The 20,417-nt window shown below is 41.9% G+C and overlaps 1 protein-coding gene across 1 annotated transcript; it reads right to left on the bottom strand.

The window, feature by feature from the left end:
• Positions 1-5,925: 5,925 nt before the first annotated feature.
• prrg2 (proline rich Gla (G-carboxyglutamic acid) 2) lies at positions 5,926-17,049 on the bottom strand. The gene is made up of 7 exons (XM_061846105.1): positions 16,915-17,049; positions 16,731-16,833; positions 15,008-15,180; positions 14,220-14,253; positions 13,935-14,067; positions 11,032-11,157; positions 5,926-6,741 (listed from the first exon to the last, which is right to left on the bottom strand). The coding sequence occupies exons 2-7, from the start codon at positions 16,810-16,812 to the stop codon at positions 6,699-6,701; spliced, it is 591 nt and encodes a 196-aa protein (XP_061702089.1). The 5' UTR covers positions 16,813-16,833; positions 16,915-17,049; the 3' UTR covers positions 5,926-6,698.
• Between the last annotated feature and the right edge of the window lie 3,368 nt (positions 17,050-20,417).

Raw genomic sequence — 20,417 nt, 5'->3', positions numbered from 1 at the left:
GGATGGAAACAATCAGGCAAATCCAGACCGTCCGCTGGGTCTTACATATACTAGGGTTAATTATCCCTGCTGAGGCGCAGGTATGCAGGGGACCTGCACCGCCAGGGCGGGACCGGCAGGACCATGACAGAGAGGGACGGAGCTGTCAACTGACACCACCACCAACACCACCTGCTGGTGAGTTTGCTCCGATGGTGGGGGAAGATGCCGGTCCGACATGGCACGCCAAAATCTACTGTATTATGAGGGTGTGCTGGGAACGGCTGGCAGATTCCCCTGTCTGAAGAAATTTCAACTCCCACCTCTGAAAGAACTTTGCTCACATCCCAGGGAAGTCCGGAGTTCTGCACCTCCATTACTGAGGCGGCCAACTGGAGTTGTGACCGTAAGGTGGTCGGTGCCTGTCATGGCGGCAATCCCCGAACACATTGGTGGACACCAACAGTGAGGGATACTGTCAAGATGAAGAAAGAGACTTATCGGGAGTATTTGTCAAGCGGGACTCCCGAGGCAGCTGATAGGTACCGGCTGGCCAGGCGGAATACAGCTTCGGTGGCCATTGAGGCAAAAACCCAGGTGTATGAGGAGTTTGGAGAGGCCATGGAGAACAACTTCAAGAGGGCTTTGAGGAAATTCTGGTCCACCATCCACTGTCTTAGGAGGGGGAAGCAGTACACAGTCAAGACTCCTCAATTTCACCAACATGCCTTCCCATGAGGAAGTTGAGTCTGGAGGCTCTGAGGCAAGCTCTTCTATTTCTGCGGATGAGATCACCGAGGTGGTTCAAAACCTCCTTAGTGGCAGGGCCCCAGGGGTGGATGGGATTTGCCCAGAGTTCCTAAAGGCTCTGGATGTTGTGTGACTGTCTTGGTTGACACACCACTGCAACATCGCATGAACATCGGGGACAGTGCCTCTGGATTGGAAAACTGGAGCAGCGGTCCCCCTTTATAAGACGGCGGATAGGAGGGTGTGTTCCAACTCTAGGGGATCACACTGCTGAGCCGGCCGAGCCTGCCGCTGGCCTTGTCGGCCGTGGTGGCTCGTCGCCTCGGTGGGTTATGTCCGCCGCAGAAGTGGGCGTTTATCACTGCTGCGTGGAGGTGGATGGGGCGGGGAGGTGGTTTGGATGTGATCGCATGTCATCTAAATATGGCTCTAAACAGTAGGGTAATATTGCCCCAGTAACTTCACTCGGTTGTGTGATGTTCTCTGCTTCGAAAAGAGCTTCCGTGTCAGAAGGGGCGTGTTCGTCTCCCATAGTAGGGTCCACCGCGTGTTTTCAATGCCGAATGTCCGGGGTGACGTCAAGGACAGGGGATGCACCCAATATGGCGACCACTTGGATGTCGTCGAATGACACTTGCGCAACTTTGCGGATGGATGACACGCTCTTATATTTATTTTTTCCTATAGACATTGAAGTCAACAATGTTATATGTATTTTTCATTTAAATATCTACTTTAGAATGTTTATAGGGATGACACTAGACCTTTAAAGACATTACACCCCAGTCATGCTGATAAGCCGCTTGATTATTTTCATCCCACATTATAAAAGCGACTTCAGTAAAGCAGCGAGCACTGTTAGCATCATACAAGCTGGCGTAACAAATTTGATGAATTTGAAGTTATTATTTATTGACTTTATTTCATTTTATTTTTCACTACCAAATGATGCAATAAGTCAGTAAAAGATGTTTACAGTTCAAACAAGGATTTTTTTTTTTTTTATTTCAGGCAAATTGACTGTTACAGACTAAAAAAAACAACGTTAATAAAGCTATTCTTTGTTGTAAGTCAAACTATAATTCTTTCGAATTTATTTTTTGTTTTCTTTAGTGTTAATAAGGATGCAATGTTATGTAGAGCTTTGCTTCTAACAGATTTATAGACAAATAATAATATTTATAGTCACGAGAGTGGGAGGCGTGAATTGTTTTCCTCTTGCTGGGGGGGCGTGACAGAAAATATTTGACTGCACTGATAGAAAATTTAATTGGTCTACCTCTCACTACATTATTGGCATATATAGTTCAAGATATTACATAATTTGTAGTAAGTAGAATATTTTTCAGATTGGATAATTTAATGACAACACACCTACCATCCTCAGAGTACTCAATGCCACAGATTGGGAATCCCTGACCTAATCATTAGAAGTGCACAATGAATCATTGTTAAGAATTGTTGTTGTTGTTATAACTAAAATATGTTTGAATTTGAAATAATTTTTGCAATGAGTTTGTATCTTCTCTTACAACGTCACGTCCACTGTATACAATTTTGGTGTCCTGAGATAGTTCTTATAATGAAAATAATGATGATAAACACAACACAAATAATATAAATAGATTCCAATAATATAGAGCAATTACTAGATTTTGTAATTTCATTAAAAATTCATGTAATTGTTATCAGGTAAATGACTAGAAGAAAATGTGTAATCAAATTGCAGTTTCTGTTAAAATGTTCACAATTACAATTTTAATCATATTTGAGAAATTGCTGCAAAAGGTCGGATTTTTCATATAGTTTTTATGTTTGTGTGTTTGTTTTTGTTTTGTTTTGACTTCCTCCTCATGAAAACGGCACTTGTGATTGGCACTCTCTGGTCATGTGCCATCCTGCCGTAGTCTCTTGCATGACACTTTTTCCAAATATGACCTGGAAGCAGTGGATTGTGGTACAATTCTGTCAAAGTCACATTGTAAATTTCAGGTTTTGAACACAAAATAATATTTTTTGTACCTCTTTTAGGAAATGTAAATGTAATTATAATATATATATTATGTATATATTATATATAATGTTACTGTAATTGCCATATGAAGCTAAATCTAAATTGTCTAAATTGTGCATATTTGTCATTGTCAACATGGTGTCATGCTTTCATCATGCTGTACACGTTGTTGGAAGAGAAATTTGGGAATGTAGTTGGTTGCAACTACAAGTTACCCGGTTGAAAATGTAACAGTAGCCTACTTCAATTACTTTCACAAAGTAATAGAGTATAATTGTTATATTTGATTACATTGTGATTAATATTCTTCATTTTAATGACTGCCTCAACAGGACCCTTCTGTGTTTTGTCTAAAAATTGGAATAAACCATTGATCCAACCATCCATTTATGAGTACGGCATGTGGAAAACCACCATAGAATACCATGTTGACCTTATGATGATATACAGTGAGTTTCTTTTTGACTTGTCCCTTTCGGGGTCGCCACATCATGTCATCTCAGATGAACGCACATATGTTTGGCACAATTTTTACGCCGGATGCCCTTCCTGACGCAACCCTTCTCAGGGAGTGGAGGCCCCAGCGGGATACGAACCCACAACCCCTGGTTTACCAAACCAGTGCTCTAACCACTGAGCTACGGGGCCTCTTTATGATGATATACAGTATTATGCATTATTATTATTATTAAGAATGGACTTGATTTGAAACAACCAATGTATTGGAACCTTAATTTCTGGGAGGAAGACAACTTATTTTGCTACACAACTGTTAACAGTATGCATTTTTCTGGACTAAACTTACCTACCTTTGTGAGTACTAAAACTAGCCAAAATTGTAAATTGGAATATTTTTATTGTAAAAAAGAAACACACACACATTTTAAGCACTCATAAAAATTGTGCCAAACATATGTGCATTCATCTGAGATGACACGCTGTGGCGATCCCGAAAGGGACAAGCCGAAAGAAACTTACTTACTGTACACGGTTCTGGTTTGCTTAAGAAGAAAATATTGTTTCAAATAATATACATATTTAAAATTCACAAATTTTAGGGATGCTGAGATTGAATTTAGGGGTGTAATTAGTTATATTGTGGTGCGGGTGTAATTAAAATAGTAACACTGTTACATTTTCAACCGCGTAATTAGTAATTGTAGCCTCCCATTTCTGGAGGCATCTTCCCAACGCTGTTCATCCCTGCAGCATTTCTCCGCAGAAAGCTTCCCAAAGAATCCGACGTGGTTGTCAAGGCGACCGCTAACGTGAAGGATGTAAGCTAAAGGGAGCTAGCTGACTTCAGTGAGGCTCCGGGCCGACGCGCAAGCTGCATTGGCGTGGAAAGAAAATCGACTGGATGAATCATTTATTGGCTGGAGAAATATGCACAAGTTGGTGGTGGGGGGTGGGGTGGGGGGTGGGGGGTTCACTTCTTGAATGTTGAAGTGTGTAAATATAAAATGGCACTGTTGGCTTCTGTGCTAGATAATTAGTGTGGTGGCTAATGGGAAATGCGTGTGGACTGTCTCGTGCTGCGCTGCGTGGTGTACTCACACACTTTCTCCATCATGTGTGCACACACCATCACATTGACGACAACTTGCCGAAGCAATTTAAGGACGGCTTTGCATCTTATTAGCTGACGTTTAATCCGGCCGGCAGTCACGTGACATTATTGTAACACGCTGTTTACTAAGGAGAATAATATCAGAACATCGCGGGCGTTTTGTTTTGTCATTTTCAAACGACACTGTACATTTTCGTTTTCATGAATGATGTGCGTGGATCCACATATCTTCCCGTGTGAGCCGCTTGCACTTGTCTGTGGACTGTGTGGTGAGTGGAAATAGTTGCGGTGCAAGTGTTTCCAGTCTCCTGTCACGCATTTGTGTCGTCTTGAAGGCAGACAAAGCTGCAGTGGTGATGGGCAACAATGCACCCCCGCATGTTCTCGATGTGCTGCACCAGATGTCATCTGTCATTCAGCCGCACGTGGACTTGCGCATTCCAAGGTTGAGCCACACTGTTTCACTTTTAACCTTCTATCGCATTCCTTTAATTTTAGAGACACGACTACCTGAGTCTGCCTGGCTCAATGCAGAGGTCCTCGGAACAACCCCTTCTCTATTTCTCTATTTCTCTCTCTCTATATTTCTCTCTCTCTCTCCTCTCTCTCTCTCCTCTCTCTCTCTCTCTCTCTCTCTCTCTCTCTCTCTCTCTCTCTCTCTCTCTCTCTCTCTCTCTCTCTCTCTCTCTCTCTCTGTCTTACCTTGTTTTGGCCGATCTGTCGTAACTCCATCCTGCCCCAGAGCCGAGATCCCCAAAGCCAGCTGCGGGATAATTCCTCTCCATGAAAGAGAAAAAGGGGGCTGCCTGGATGAAGATGGGCAGCAGATAGTGTGGGTGGGGTGGGGAGGTAAGGGGAGCGAGAGGAGGGAGGAATGTCCTCTCTTCTTCCTTCTCGCTATGCTCGCTTCTGTTTATTTCTCTGCTTGACGAGCCTGTAGACTGGGAGGAATGGAGGGAGGATGAGAAGGAGCGAGTAGAGGAGGAGGACGAGGAGGCAGCAGCAGAGGAGGAGGAGGGGGAGGGGGTCACAGCAGCCAGGAGCACCTCCTCCCCATATATTTGACTGTCTATTGTCTTCAGCCACAGCTCCACGTATGTTCCTCACAACCCCACTCCACACCAAAGCTATTTTGGATTCTTTTCTTCACAAGACGCTTTTTTTAAGACAATTCTTCTTTCGTCCACCCTTCCTCCTCCTTCGGTCCTCTCTCACGCACACAATTTGTCATGCACGGCAGCGCTCTTAGTATTGTGGAGGCCTTTGGAGAAGAACTTGGCAGTGGTGAACGAGTCCCGTATGTTTACGGTCACTGGTCTGCCGTTTTAATGACAAACACATGCTTCAGCGTGTGTTGACATCTTCCTACTTATCTGGACTAAGTAGCCAGACAAGTTGGCTACATTGCATTTACCCCCTTTGCCCCTCTCCAATATAAGCATCATTACATGTTCATTGTCACTCAGGCACATTAATTTTGCCCCTTTTTTGGGGAGGTCTGGGAATTACACAAATGCTTCCAAATTGCCCCCAGAACAGAGTTCTTGAATTTTTAGACCCACTGAAGCATCCCTACAACTTCCTTTGTTTTGTTTGTTTGTCAACTGTGTTTTATTGACAGATTTAACACTGGAGGACATGAAATCACAATTAAGATTTTCATTAAAGAAAACTACACTCCTAGCAAATAAATAAAGACAATAAAATGCCCACTAATACGTCACCATCTTTCTTAACAGTTGCTGTGTTGATTGTGTTAACAGAAATAAATACATGGTTTAAACACATACTACAGTTTTTTTTCCATAATTTGATCATTTTGATAATGGGTGCCCTCCTTAGGCTTCACCTCCTGCCCCAAAAAATGTCCACAACCCTGTCGCTTAAGGTAAGAAAATGAAACACCACTGAAACCAATGTCGCGATATCTACTTATGCCTACTTCCATCCTTAAAATATTAAAACAATTGCTTCCATATTAGGGATTTTATGGACGTTGAGCATTTTCTTCTCCACATGCGCTCACTGTAAGAAAAGGCTTATTGTCTATAAAAATCCATAAATTGGGGTCTTGTTGTTCTTGACGTAAATTTTACTGATGATTGATGCCAGTTTTCTGACACTAATCAAAGTTAAACTTTCTTACACTTCCATTAAGTGCTTTAGACGGTCCACAGATAAGGCGTACAGATCAATAATGACAAAAAGCCCCATGCTCACCTCCACCCAATTAAGAACATCCCATCTGTATTATGTACAAGATCATTATGATAAAAGTGTTCGTTGAGAATGTGGTTCTCCATTCCTGCCCCCTAAATATTTTCTAGAACAGATAGTGCTGCAACTTCACTCGAAGCAACATCAAGCGCCAGCATCAAGCACAGCTCACGCGTTGTCTCCTGGGTCTGCAGGCTCCGATGGCGCCCCTCTGTGGTCAAAGAGGAGACAAGTCTTTGTGAAGAAAAAGAATTAAAATACATAGTATTTATGAGCATGCGTTTTTGTGAAAGCAATCTGACTTGTTGGGTTTTATCTCTTTATAAACCCAATACTTTCTGAAATGTGATTTTATGAATATGAAAATATTTTTCTTGACAATAATTTCTATGATGAACAAAAAATTATTTTTAAATAATCCTCTCATATGTACATACGATATTTACGATACTGTTTTTAATATTATAGACTGCAAAACTGTTCTGCATATAATATTGACAGAATGATGGCATGCAGTACTTACTGGACATATTTAAATAAGTGATTTGAAAAATTTAAATAAATCATATCCTAATTTTCCTGTTACAATCATGCTCATATTTTACAAATCATGACAGAATTCCTGTAATACTGGCTTTTTTTAAAAAATATGACTGATGATGAATGCGGACCAACTTTGGTTTAAATGTAGCGTTATCCTGAAATGGGTTGTACAGGTGTACAAGTGGACAGTGCTGCGAAACTAGTATGCAAACAGTGCTATTAAGAAAAGCCACTTTTGCATGCTGACAACAGGGTTTTCAAAATAAGGCTGCATGTTGCGAGTGGAGGAGGAATACTTGTTGAATTCCTTGAAGACTCTATTCCAGTATTTCCTTCCTGTAAAATGTCTCAAAAGAATTAGGAGCTCAACAGATTTTTTTTCTTTTTTCCAGAACAAAAAATCAACTCGTTCAATGTTGTCACTTTCACTAGACAGAGATTTCAATCATTTGCATCGTTACAAATTTCAAGATACAAGAGACTTTATCTGTTAAAGAAAAAGTATTCATGTAGAAATTCTACCTTGAAAATTCAAAATCATATGGGTGGTAAAGTGGCTTGGAAAAAAGGACAAAAGGTTTCTGTCGTTGCCATGGTAACCTCGCATCGTGTGTCTTTAACATTTCTGCTCCAACCGAGCCTTTGCTTTTGTTGTGTTGGCACTGTCATTGGCATGAATGTCGCAGTTCAGAGTTGAGAGGTCTGCCTAGAAAAAGCCCCTAATGGGTTCCATAGCGTCTCACTTACAGTGAACAAAATAAGTATTTGAACACGCTGCAAGATCTCCCAATTAGAAATCATGGAGGAGTATAAAATGTTCATTGTAGGTGTATGTCCACTGTGAGAGAGATAATCTAAAAATAAAAATCCAGAAATCACAACGTCTGATTTTTTTGTGATTTATTTGTGTGATACAGCTGCAAATAAGTATTTGAACACTTGACTATCAGCTAGAATTATGACCCTCAAAGACCTGTTAGTCTGCCTTTAAAAGTCCATGTATTATCCTGAATCAGATGCACCTGTATGAGGTCATTAGCTGCATAAAGACACCTGTCCACCCCATACATTCAGAAAGAGCTGTCCAAAGACACCAGAGACAAAATTGTACAACTCCACATGCCTGGAAAGGGCTACAGAGAAATTACCAAGCATCTTGGTGAAAAAAGGTCCACTGTTGGAGCAATCATTAGAAAATGGAAGAAGCTAAACATGACGGTCAATCTCAATCAGAGTGGAGCCCCATGCAAGATATCACCTCGTGGTGTTTCAATGATCCTTAGAAAGGTGATAAGCCCAGGACAACACGACAGGACTTAGTCTTCTTTTCCTTTCGGCTTGTCCCGTTAGGGGTCGCCACAGCGTGTCATCTTTTGCCATCTTAGCCTATCTCCTGCATCTTCCTCTCTAACCCCAACTGCCCTCATGTCTTCCCTCACCACATCCATAAACCTTCTCTTTGGTCTTCCTCTCGCTCTTTTGCCTGGGAGCTCCATCCTCAGCATCCTTCTACCAATATACTCACTCTCTCGCCTCTGAACATGTCCAAACCATCGAAGTCTGCTCTCTCGAATCTTGTCTCCAAAACATCCAGCTTTGGCTGTCCCTCGAATGAGCTCATTTCTAATCCTATCCAACCTGGTCACTCCGAGCGAGAACCTCAACATCTTCATTTCTGCCACCTCCAGTTCAGCTTCCTGTTGTTTCTTCAGTGCCACCGTCTCTAATCAATGACCTGAAAAGAGTTGGGACCACCATTTCCAAGGTGACTGTTGGTAATACACTAAAACGTCATTGTTTGAAATCATGCACGGCATGGAAGGTTTCCCTGCTTACACCAGCACATGTCAAGGCCAGTTTGCCAACGACCATTTGGATGATGCAGAGGAGTCATGGGAGAAGGTTTTGTGGTCAGATGAGACCAAAATGGAATTTTTTGGTCATAATTCCACTAACCGTGTTTGGAGGAAGACAAATAATGAGTTCCATCCCAAGAACAACATCCCTACTGTGAAGCATGGGGGTACTAGCATCATACTTTGGGGGAGTTATTCTGCACGTGGGAGAGGACATTGTACATTGTACATTGTATTAAGGAGAGGATGACCGCGGCCATGTATTATGAGATTTTGGGGAACAACCTCTTTCCCTCAGTCAGAGCATTGAAGATGGGTCGTGGCTTGGTCTTTCAACATGACAATGACCCCAAGCACACAGCCAGGAAAACCAAGAAGCATATCAAGGTTCTGGCATGGCCTTGCCAGTCTCCAGACCAAAGCCCAATAGAAAATCTTTGGAGGGAGCTGAAACGTGTTTTTTAGCAACAGCCCAGAAACCTGTCTGACCTAGAGAAGGTCTGTGTGAAGGAGTGGGTTAAAATCCCTCCTGCAGTGTGTGCAAACCTGGTGAATGACTACATGAAACGTTTAACCTCTGTAATTGCAAACAACAGCGACTGTACCAAATAGTAACATTGGTTTTCTCAAGTGTTCAAATACTTATTTGCAGCTGTATGGCATAAATAAATCATTTAAAAAAATCATACATTGTGATTTCTGTATTTTTCTTTTTAGATTATCTCTCTCACAGTGGACATGCACCTACGATGAAAATTTCAGACCCCATGGCCATGATTTCTTAGTGCGAGAAATTGCAATATAGCAGAGTGTTCAAATACATTTTTTCTTGACAGTAAATCTGACTAACGCAGTTAGTGACACTGGCATTCAACACAGTGGCTTGTACATTGTATAGAACCTGTGCACTTACATCATTAAATCATGTGACTTTAGTTTACCTCGCCATATTGCCGATCTAGCAAAGCATTGCTAGATCAATGCTCAATGCTAAGTCGGTTGAGACGACACGAAAATATGTCTTATAGCACGACGCCCAGAGTCTTGTCCGATATCATCAGACATTTAGAAGGTGAAAATAAACGAAGGTACAAGGAAAAATTAGATGAACTCGGCGTAGAGGACCCGTATTTAATGCGGAAGTCGATGTTTTCACCGAAAAGAAATTCGACTGTTAATTTGTGTCCGCTTGTCTTGGACAACTGGATGTACACATGTATCTGGTGAGTAAGTCGCTGAGACTAACACGGAAAAGTTTGAAAGCATATAAAAGTCTGGATGCATATGAATACTTTGTTGCTGGATCTGTTCTCATCAGGAATAAAACCCACACAATGACGGTTTTGACGGCTCGTTGAACACAGAAGTCTGTTCGGCGAGACGTTAACCTTTGCCGGAATCCATCCGTCCTTTCAGGTAATCTTTAATACAAATACCAATATTTAAATAAATAACCCCTGGTTTTACACAAACTTTCATTCATTAACTATGATTGAAAGAAAAAAAAAGAGGATAGAGTTGTCTCCACAGAAAGTACACGGAAGCGATTGCGGCCACACTTAACCTCAGTAAACCTCTGCGACAGTTTTTTTTTAATACGCATTGTTCTCAAATGACCCAAATTGGTATTATAAATACTTTTTGGTAATTTGATATTGAGAAGAATAATTCCTACCTGAAATGAAGCGATCGCTACACAGGCGTGTGTGTATTTTGGTTGGGCACCATACATCATGTTTAATTGCGGAAATGCATCGATATTTTCTGGTCTTTTCAGCTGGTATTCCATAGAATGATCTGTCTCGTCTGTTGTGACAACCAACAGCACAACAGGTCTCGGCTATTGTAAATATTCTCCTCCAGTTCAATGTCTCCCACAATGTCGAGCAGCTCTGTTTGACCGGCAATATGGCGCCATGAAAATGGTGACGTCACGTACACGAGCTCTATTGAATGAGGAGTCATGGAGGAAATCTGATAATAATTATACATTTTTATCCGTGATTAAAATGTCTGTTTATTTTTATCTTTTTCATTCTGTATGTTGATGAATTCAGTTGTGTAAATTGTACATTGACCTTGCATTATTTGCGTTGGCTTACCCTGAATAAGGTGGTGGCGGGGCATCGTGCATCCCACTTCGGTTTAGCGCCTCGTTGTAGCTGGGCAGACCTGGGGCAGTTGCCAGTGGGACCATCTCTGGGGCCGGACGCCCATCTTGCAACATTCTCATAGGGGACAAGATACAGAAAATGATACAAAAATCATTCACAAAATGTTCCAACAGAATAGTTTAATCATTGTAAAGCAGTATGACAGTGCCTGTGTCATTTTCTTTTTAAATAGTCACTTATAAAATCATGCATTTAAGGTGTCCAAGCCAAAAGTAGATCGCTAATTTTAATTACATTTTTTACAAGAGTAGGACATTATTTGGGAGAGATGGTGGTTCCTGTAATTGTCAAGGAAACTAGTGGTGTGCAGCTGAGGCACACAACACTGATGATGCCAATCACATGAAAACTTCTGTCAAAGAGGTTGGCTAATGGAAATTTTCCCTGATTGATTTGGAGGGGGGAACCGTAACCCAGACACTCTCACCTGGAAACTCATTTTAGGCATCTGTATCTGAGATCTTGCTCTTTTGGACTTAACCCACAACTCGTGATCATGGGTGAAGGTAGAAACGTAGACTGAGTGGTAAATTGAGAGTTTCGCATTTTGACTTAGCTCCCTCTTTGCCACAACGGACCATAAGAGAGTCTGCATCACTGCAGACACTGCACCGATCTCCCTGTCGATGTCCTACTCCATTCTTCCCTCACTTGTGAACAAGACCCCAAGATACTTGAACTCCTCCACGAGAGACAAGATCTCATCCCCCACCCGAACAGGGCACGCCACCATTTTCCGACTGAGGACCATGGTCTCAGATATGGAGGTGAAGAGTCTCATCACAGCCGCTTCACACTCCCCTGCGAACTGCTCCAGTAAGAGTTGGAGATCATGGCTTGATGAATCCTACAGAACCACATCATCTGCAAAGAGCAGAGATGCGATGCTGAGGTCCTCAAACTGGACCTCCTCTATGCTTCGGCTGCACCTAGATATTCTGTCCAAAAAATTTATGAACAAAATCGGTGACAAAGAGCAGCCTTGGAGGAGTCCAACTCTCACCAGAAACGAGTCTGACTTATTGCAAGCAATGGGGACCAAAATCTGACACCGGTCGTACAAGGGACTGAATAGCCCGTATCAAAGGATTCCGTACCCCACCTGAAGAACTTCCCACAGGATTCCCCGAGGGACACGGTTGAACGCCTTCTCCAGTCCTTCTCTACTCCAACCCTAACCCAAGTTGGGCGAATTCCCATGCACCCTCGAGGATCCTGCCAAGGGTGAAGAGCTGGTTCACTGTTACGCCAGTAAGCCAGGACAAAAACCACATTGCTCCTTCTAAATCTGAGATTCAATTTCACGATGGTCCTTCCTCTCCAGCACTCCTGAATAGACCTTACCAGGGAGGCTGAGGAGTGTGATCCCCTAGAGTTGGAACACACCCTCCAGTCCACCTTCTTAAAAAGGGGGACCACTACTCCAGTCTTCCAATCCAGAGGCACTGTCCCCGATGTCCATGCGATGTTGCAGTGGTGTGTCAACCAAGACAGCCACACAACAGCCCTTAGAAACTCCGGCTGAATCTCATCCACCTCCAGGGCCCTGCCACCAAGGAGCTTTTGAACCACCTTAGTGACCGCAAACCCCGAGTTAGAAGACCCTACCACAGAGAACCCAGACTCAGCTTCCTCATGGGAAAGTGGGTTGGTGGAATTGAAGTCTTCCAAGTATTCTCCTCACTCACAGACTCACAACATCCCGAGTTGAGGTCAGCAGTGCCCCATCCTCACTATACCGAGTGTTGATGGTGCAGTGTTTCACACACATTAGACACTGGACAGTGGACCAGAATTTCCTCGAAGCCATCTTGAAGTTGTTCTCTATGGCCTCACCAAACTCCTCCCATGCCTGAGTTGTTGCCTACGTGACCACCAAAGCTGCATTCCACTTGGCCAGCAGGTACCTATCAGCTGTCTCAGGAGTCCCACAGGCCAGAAATCCTCGAGAGGACTCCTTTTGCTTCGCGGCATCCCTCACTGCAGCATGGCATCCCAATGTGTTGCCGCCACGACAGGCACCTTATGGCCACAGCTCCGGTCGGCCATTTCAGCAATGGAAACGCGGAAAATCGTCCACTTGGAGTCGGTGTCCCCTATATCCCCCAGAACATGGGCAAAGTTCTTTGGGAACTGGGAGTTAAAATTCCTTCTGACAGGGGAATCAACCAGCTGTTCCCAGCAGACCCTCACAATACGTTTGGGCCTGCCACGTCGGACCGGCATCTTCCCCCTTGTATGCAACCACTGTGAACTAATGTTAATGAGGAGTTTTCTTTTTATTCGGAAAACATTGGACACATGTGAAACCAAAGTGGGACCACAATTATCCCGATCCAAAACATGGCACTCAAAAAGAAATCTTTTTTTGCTTGATGCATTCTACATTGTTATTTGATTGTTCATTGATCTTGTTTCATTTTGAACTCAGACGGACTTTGTAACTTGTTTCAAAAAGTTCAGTATAAATACTGATTATATTTAGGACAATAATAACAGATTGTGAAATCAAGTGGAAAATTCAGATCCTCTCACAATCCCGATGCTGTTGTTGTTTTGGGAGTAAGTTTCATAATGCGTGTCTTTTGGTTTTTATAAGCTTTTTTTTCCCGCAGAAACCGCTATCCCAAGTTGCCATGGCGATACCACAGTACATGTGAGTTATATAGGGTAATTTTACATTGATCTTGGGAGAATTCTGCCTGGCAACAAGAGGGACACAAATATTGGATGATAAGGAAAGAACAATGCATGCGAGGCTGCAGGTTAAAATTGGTTCTCTGCCATTTTGTTCCAGATAAAACACAATTGTGCTCAGACTGTGAACTTACTGCACAGGTCTCCTCCCCCCCTTGTTCTTGGCCTTGTAGACGTAGATACCCAACACGGCGGCAATCACAGCACACACGAGTATCGCAAGGATCCCTGCCACCAGCCCTGATACGTCAACTCTGGGTGCATATCCTTCAAAAACATAACAGCAACATGACAAGTGCTGCTCAGCGGCATCTTAAACGTAAGTGATTGGTAGGATAATACAGAGAGGCAGCATAAAATGAATACACAAACATACACAGTGAATAATTGGACTTGTGCAATTAAATCTGAAGTATTACCGTGGCTATCAATGTAGTCAGTCCAAAATAATTCCTGAACATGGGGGGAAAAAAAAGAAAAGTTAATCTAAGACCAAAAGGTTACACATATGAACAAATATTTCATTACAAATTGGTTTTTCAGGAACATATGTATTTTCTGATGACTACTTACTTTTATTCCCAACATTTTAAAACAGACTATATAGACTAATTCTAGTATCAAACGTTTAGGGGTGCTGTGATTCATTTTGGGGGTGCTTCAATACTCTCCAAAATAAAAATGCCTTTTTAACTCCTGACTTTGTCAAAATCTGTTTTTAACCACCTTGAAGGGCCATTAATACTAATCAAGACAGATACGGATAAACAAAGTATTCCACCTTTAGTTGTCTTATTCATGAAATTTGTTTGCTGCTATTTTGTGTGTTAATGTGCCAACTAACACGACCAAAGTATATTCTGAGTTCAAAACAGGCATGGGATCAGAAATTCCGCTTTTCCCACTTTGTTTTCACAGGTATCTACTTCTGCTCACCCCAAACACCTAAACCCCCTCCACCACCAAACAAAAAAAGGTTTCTGATCGGGAAACCCGCTTAGCGGACAAGGTCGATCCTCTTGATGTACAATTTGCAATTGGAAAACTGTTAGCATCAGGCGCCAATACACCTTTGCATGCCACTGCTTGTCCTTCAGCACAGAAAATGTGTATTTTTGCCACTTCTGAACTTACATACAGCTAACCTCAACCACCACTTATTTGTTACCAGGTCCACAATTACATAGCAGTATTAAGGTTGTATTACCGTCTGAGTGTCATCCTCAAACACTTCCCTGGCTTCTTCATAAGCACAAATCTCCTCCCAACATTCCCTTTCAAGGTTGTCAGGCACCACAAGTTCAAAGTCCCAGCTGTTATAAAGCAGTGAGCGGGACAAGAAGGCATTGGCTGACTGTTCATCCACTAACAGCGAATTCCCTGCAAGACATAGACAGAGTGGGGAGGATTTGTAGTCATTTTCACAAAGTTGAAGTAAGGTGAGGAGTACAGTAATTCACTTTAATGTACAATATATTGTAGATACATCCAATATTCCAAGATAAATATCCTTGCAAGGGTCGCAGGAGTGCTGGAGCCTATCCCAGCTATAATCGGGCAGAAGGTGGGGTACTCCCTGAACCTGTTGTCAACCAATCGCAGGGCACATAGAGACAGACAATAGTCGCACTCACAATCACACCTCAGTGTCCTGAGCAAGGCTGGACCACGGCCAAGAGGGGCGTGGCCTGGCCACCGCTCAGAACGGTTTTTTTTCTCTGACACCTGTCGCCAGTCACAGCTGTGTCACATGAGGCACTGTAATTAGACAATGCATTTAAGTTGGAGTTTTGTCACTGGTTTTTGCCAGTTCGTCGAGTATGTTTTCCTGCATCCAGGGTTACTCCGCCGCTGTGCCATTATAGCCCAGTCACACTCTTGGTTATTGTAGGAATAATTGTGATGTGTGCTCTTTAGATGACTCATAGTTATTGGACATTGCTTCTTGTGTTTTGGATCCTGCCTTCTTGGACTGTGTTATTGTGCACAACTTTCGTTTATAATAAAACCCACTGAACATCATATCCTCGTCTTGGAGTCCTGCATTTGGGTCTGCCGTGCACCGTTGGTTCGTGACACTCAGGACAATTTAGCGCCTCCAATCAAAGCATGTTTTTGGGAACCGGAGTGGCCGGAGAAAACCCACACAGACACGGGAATAACATAAACTCTACAAAGGCAGAGCCGGGATTTGGACCCCAATCCTCAGAACTGTGAGACTAACACTTTAGCCATTTGTTCCACCATGCTGCTATACTGAATATATCCATCCATTTTCTTAGCCACTTATCCTCACAAGGGTCGTGGAAGTGCTGGAGCCTATCCCAGTTGTCAATGGGCAGGAGGCAGGGTCCACCCTGAACTAGTTGGCAGCAAATCACAGGGCACATAGAGACGAACAGCCACACTCACAATCACACCTAGGGGCAAATTAGAGTGTCCAATTAATGTTGCATGTTTTTGGGATGTGGGAGGAAACCAGGGTCCCCGGAAAAAACCCACACAAGCACGGGGAGAACATGCATACTCCACACAGGCAGGGCCAGGATTTGAACCCCAATCCTAAGAACTGTGACGCAAACGCTTTAGCCAGTTGCGCCACTGTGCTGCTATAGTAAACATAATAAAGTCAATAAATGCAAAGAACTCAAAGGTCGCTCAATATATTTGTATAAATCACAATCTTTTTGTTGCTTGAAACCAGTTCACCAACATTAGACATTAGTGCTAAGTCACTTGTCCTTGCTTACAGGTTACTGGCATATCCTACGAAAGAATGACGCTGCCATTTTTTCATCTTTTATCTGGAATTGCTAAATCTCATATATATGCTACACGTTACGGAGTCAAGCATAATAACAAACAATCCTTCTCTTGCAATCCTTTTTATACCTGTCGTCGCATAGTAAGTGAGAAGAGGTGTGGTTTACCTGAAGAGTGTCGGTAGGTGAAAAGGCACCAAGCCAACTGTAGAAAGACCAGCACAAGAATCAAGATGGCTGACGCTGCCATTGAACCAAAACTACATGGAACCTGACAAGGGAAATGTCTCCATGAAACTCACTCCAACATGTCTGACATAATAACACCGCCTAGTCGAGCTGACCTGTTTACCTGGCTACAAGTCTGGTCCAATTATGTCCTCGTAGTGCGCACCACTCCTCAGGTGTACATGGGATTCCCCAGCCAAGTGTCAAGAGAGAGTTTCAGTTTGAAGCCTCAAAACACGCGAGTGCCACACAAAAAAGTGATGACTTCCTCAAGAAAGCTTACATCACAAAACCTGTTGGACAACATATTCACCAGAGGGAGGGACCTCTTGAAACCTGCCTGTCCTTTTTACAATACAAGTATAAACTGTAGGTAGATGCAAGTAGGTGACCCTACTGGAAATGTTTTAGTCATTTAGTGCTTTGGGAAGTACTGTAACTGGCAAAAGTACCATAAAGTACCGAATCTGAAATGTACCTAAAAACCTGTAAAGTCAATTGACAAATTTATTTCTCATGCATACATGTACATCGTACATGTTTTCGAGATAATTGCAGAAAATGTGCAAAGACTGAAGACTACAGATATGTAGTACTCGGATGTGGAGATACTGTATAGTGTTAAACTGTTTTTCACCATTTCAGGTTTCCTGATATTTTGGACTTTGATAAAACTAGGCCCAATGACCACTTGATAGAAGAATTGAGCAGCTTCCTTTGTGCAGTTGTGACATGCAGTTAGTTTCACCCGCCCAAAAAAATGCATCTTTCCTTCAAGTCGCCCGCTTGCATGGTCTGCTTTAGAGCGGCTTCTTTTTGGCCACGAGTGCATGCATGTCACTGAGAGAAAGGCAGCTGAGCGAAGATTTGTTGATTTTTTTTAAATCTTCGCAGCAGCGTGACGGCTTCAGAGCACTTTGTTGTCTGCCACGAGTGCGCACACGTCACAGAGAGAACACTGGACGTGGAAAAAACGTGGACACTCGACGCCGTCTCGTTGTCATGGCATGGAAAAAAACCCACAACCACTCAATGTGATATATTCCAATAACCGGAGGCTTTAAGTGGCTGTACTGTCATTTTGTGGCTCAAACGTGTAGTTATGAAAAAGTTGCTGGAGCAGTAGCATCCAGTTATCAGTTTAGCGGGGTGCGGTTTCGGTCACATTCATTTGAGAGTGAAGCCTCGATTTTTCATGATTTGGATCTTATTTTTATATACATGGCATTTATTTTAATCATTCAAATTTGGATGGGTTCACTTTTTTCTTATTTTAAGGGGACAATTATTGTCAGTTATACACATGACTTTGATATTGTTAACTACAAACATGGGAAAAAAACTAAAATGGCTTCCCATCTTTAAGTAGTGCTGAAAGGAAGGAATTTGAGGAATTTCACATTGGCTCAGGTTTTTGTGCCATTACGACAATGTTCCCAGAATTTTGCTAATATTGTGCGCGAGAGAAAAAAAATGGAACATGAGCCAATGACACCACCAGAAAAAAAATTCTCGATATCTTGCTTCTCGGAATGTGTTGCCTCTTTTTTTGTTAATGGTCCCTGGTACAGTCTTTTCTTTCCAACCTTTCTCCATTTGTCTTATTTTTAACATTCCGTCATCAGCTGCAGCAGGTACAGCAGGTTGAAAAATGTGATGAAATGTCATGTCGTTTAAGAAGTAGAGATCTGTTACCAAATGCAGAGAGTAAAAATAAAAAGTCAAAAATATTCAACAGATAACTACAAATCTACGTAAGTAGTTATGAAGCATTTTTACAGCTACCTCCCACCACTGGTAATTGATACAAGTCATTTGTCTTAAGTCATTCCTCAATAGTTAACAGTAAAGAGCCTTTGGAGTTCTTGTGAAAATGCAGTCATCTGAGAAGAATAAAAGTTCTCAAAAGCACCTTACAGTGATATCGACTTGGATGTAAAAAGCATTGTTTATGATACTTAAGTGACTAAACCCTCAAGCAATTTACACTGCAAAATATTGTGTAGTACTTGCACATTCTACACAGTGCTTACAGATAGGGGACATTTTTCTGCTTATACGCAGCATCCAATTACTTATTTCAATCAAGCAGTATCTCTCATTTATTTTAAATTTTAAAATGGACAATTGTAATTATGCATAGTTTTTACTGTCAGCGAGTTATCAATGTTGACACAACACAATGGTTTGGTGAATGCTTTAATGCAGTAAAAAAATGGTCTTGGGTCAAAATAAAGCTTTAATTGCAGTTTGTCACATATATGGAACTAATTCGTTTTTTTATGACAGCTATACACTTCAGAAAACATTGCATGAAATAACAAAACAAGATTATTTAACAAAATACCTCAATTAATTTAAAAAAAAGTCTGCTGTAATCAATTTCTTTTTGTTTTAATTGTATCCTCAAAACCATTTCGATATTTTAATAATCACACAAGTAAAAGACTCAAAATGTAGGTTAAAGTACACATTGTCTGAACTGCAGGGCCTGTGTGCACCTGGATGTGTATCCCGAACAAAAAAACGTTGCCATTTCTATATATGACAAAATCTGGAAAAGTCGTTGGCTGAATTGCTCCAGGGTCTGACTCAAAAGTACTTAACAGTTTGAGTAAAATTGGTATAGAACATAATAAAGACTGTTGCAGTCAGATTGTTATTCGGCTCAAACATATGGCACTGTCAAAATAACATTGGTCATTTTCAGATAATTTTATGAATAACACAAAAGAACCGGCGCACTGAGTGTCCTTTAAAATAAAAAATCAATTAACCGACATGCATATTTGAATTATTGGCAGTTGTTACCCAACAGGCCATACAGTAATTGTTACAAAAAGAAAGTTCTAAAATACTATTTTTCCAAACTTTTAATGCCAAAATGTCTTTTGTTAGGCATCTCAAATAAAGTTTGATTTGCAACGATTTCTATAGATGCTCTTGACATTTATGAATACAGAGGCATTTGTCATATTGTTTAATGCGACTTCACCATGAAAACTTTAACAAATTTATCACTGTCTTCATGGTTCAATTATTTTTTGGGGGAGGAGGGGGTTCTTCTACAAACAGTCCTTTGTCATGGTGTTGTATTTAGCGTCAATGCCACGAGAGAGAGCCTTATTATGTTGTTGCGATACACCAGGGAGATCTGTGAGCTGAAGTGCCAGGTTGAGGCAGCCATTCTGCATTCAGAGATATAAATGTATATTAATGAATTTATGAAAGTGTCTGAACTATTCCGTCTTTACCATTACAGCGATTGAATACAAGCAAGATTGTTATGGGTTTAATGGGGCGTTGACATGATAGCTGCACTTTTTTGCACTGCACTTGAGTTTTAGTGGCAACATAAATTGTGCAACTCACACGATTTTTATGAAGCCATTTGGCTTTACTGTTATTGGATAGGGATAACACAACTTCTCCTGGCAATAAGGACTGCATTCACTATGAAAGCATAAAATTTTAAATAACTTTTTGAACATAGGACTATAAGCATGGCAGCGTCACAGTGATGATTCTGGTGAGAGCGTTGGCCTCAAAGTTCTGAGAACCGGGGTTCAAATCTCAGCCCCCTGCGTGTTCTCCCCATGCCTCCAAATTGCCATTAAGTGTGATTGT

This window comes from Syngnathoides biaculeatus, chromosome 16 (assembly GCF_019802595.1).
Source record: "Syngnathoides biaculeatus isolate LvHL_M chromosome 16, ASM1980259v1, whole genome shotgun sequence".
NCBI classification, from domain to species: Eukaryota; Metazoa; Chordata; class Actinopteri; order Syngnathiformes; family Syngnathidae; genus Syngnathoides; species Syngnathoides biaculeatus.
The sequence above is the reverse complement of the archived record's forward strand: the minus strand, read 5'-3'. Positions and strand labels throughout refer to the sequence as shown.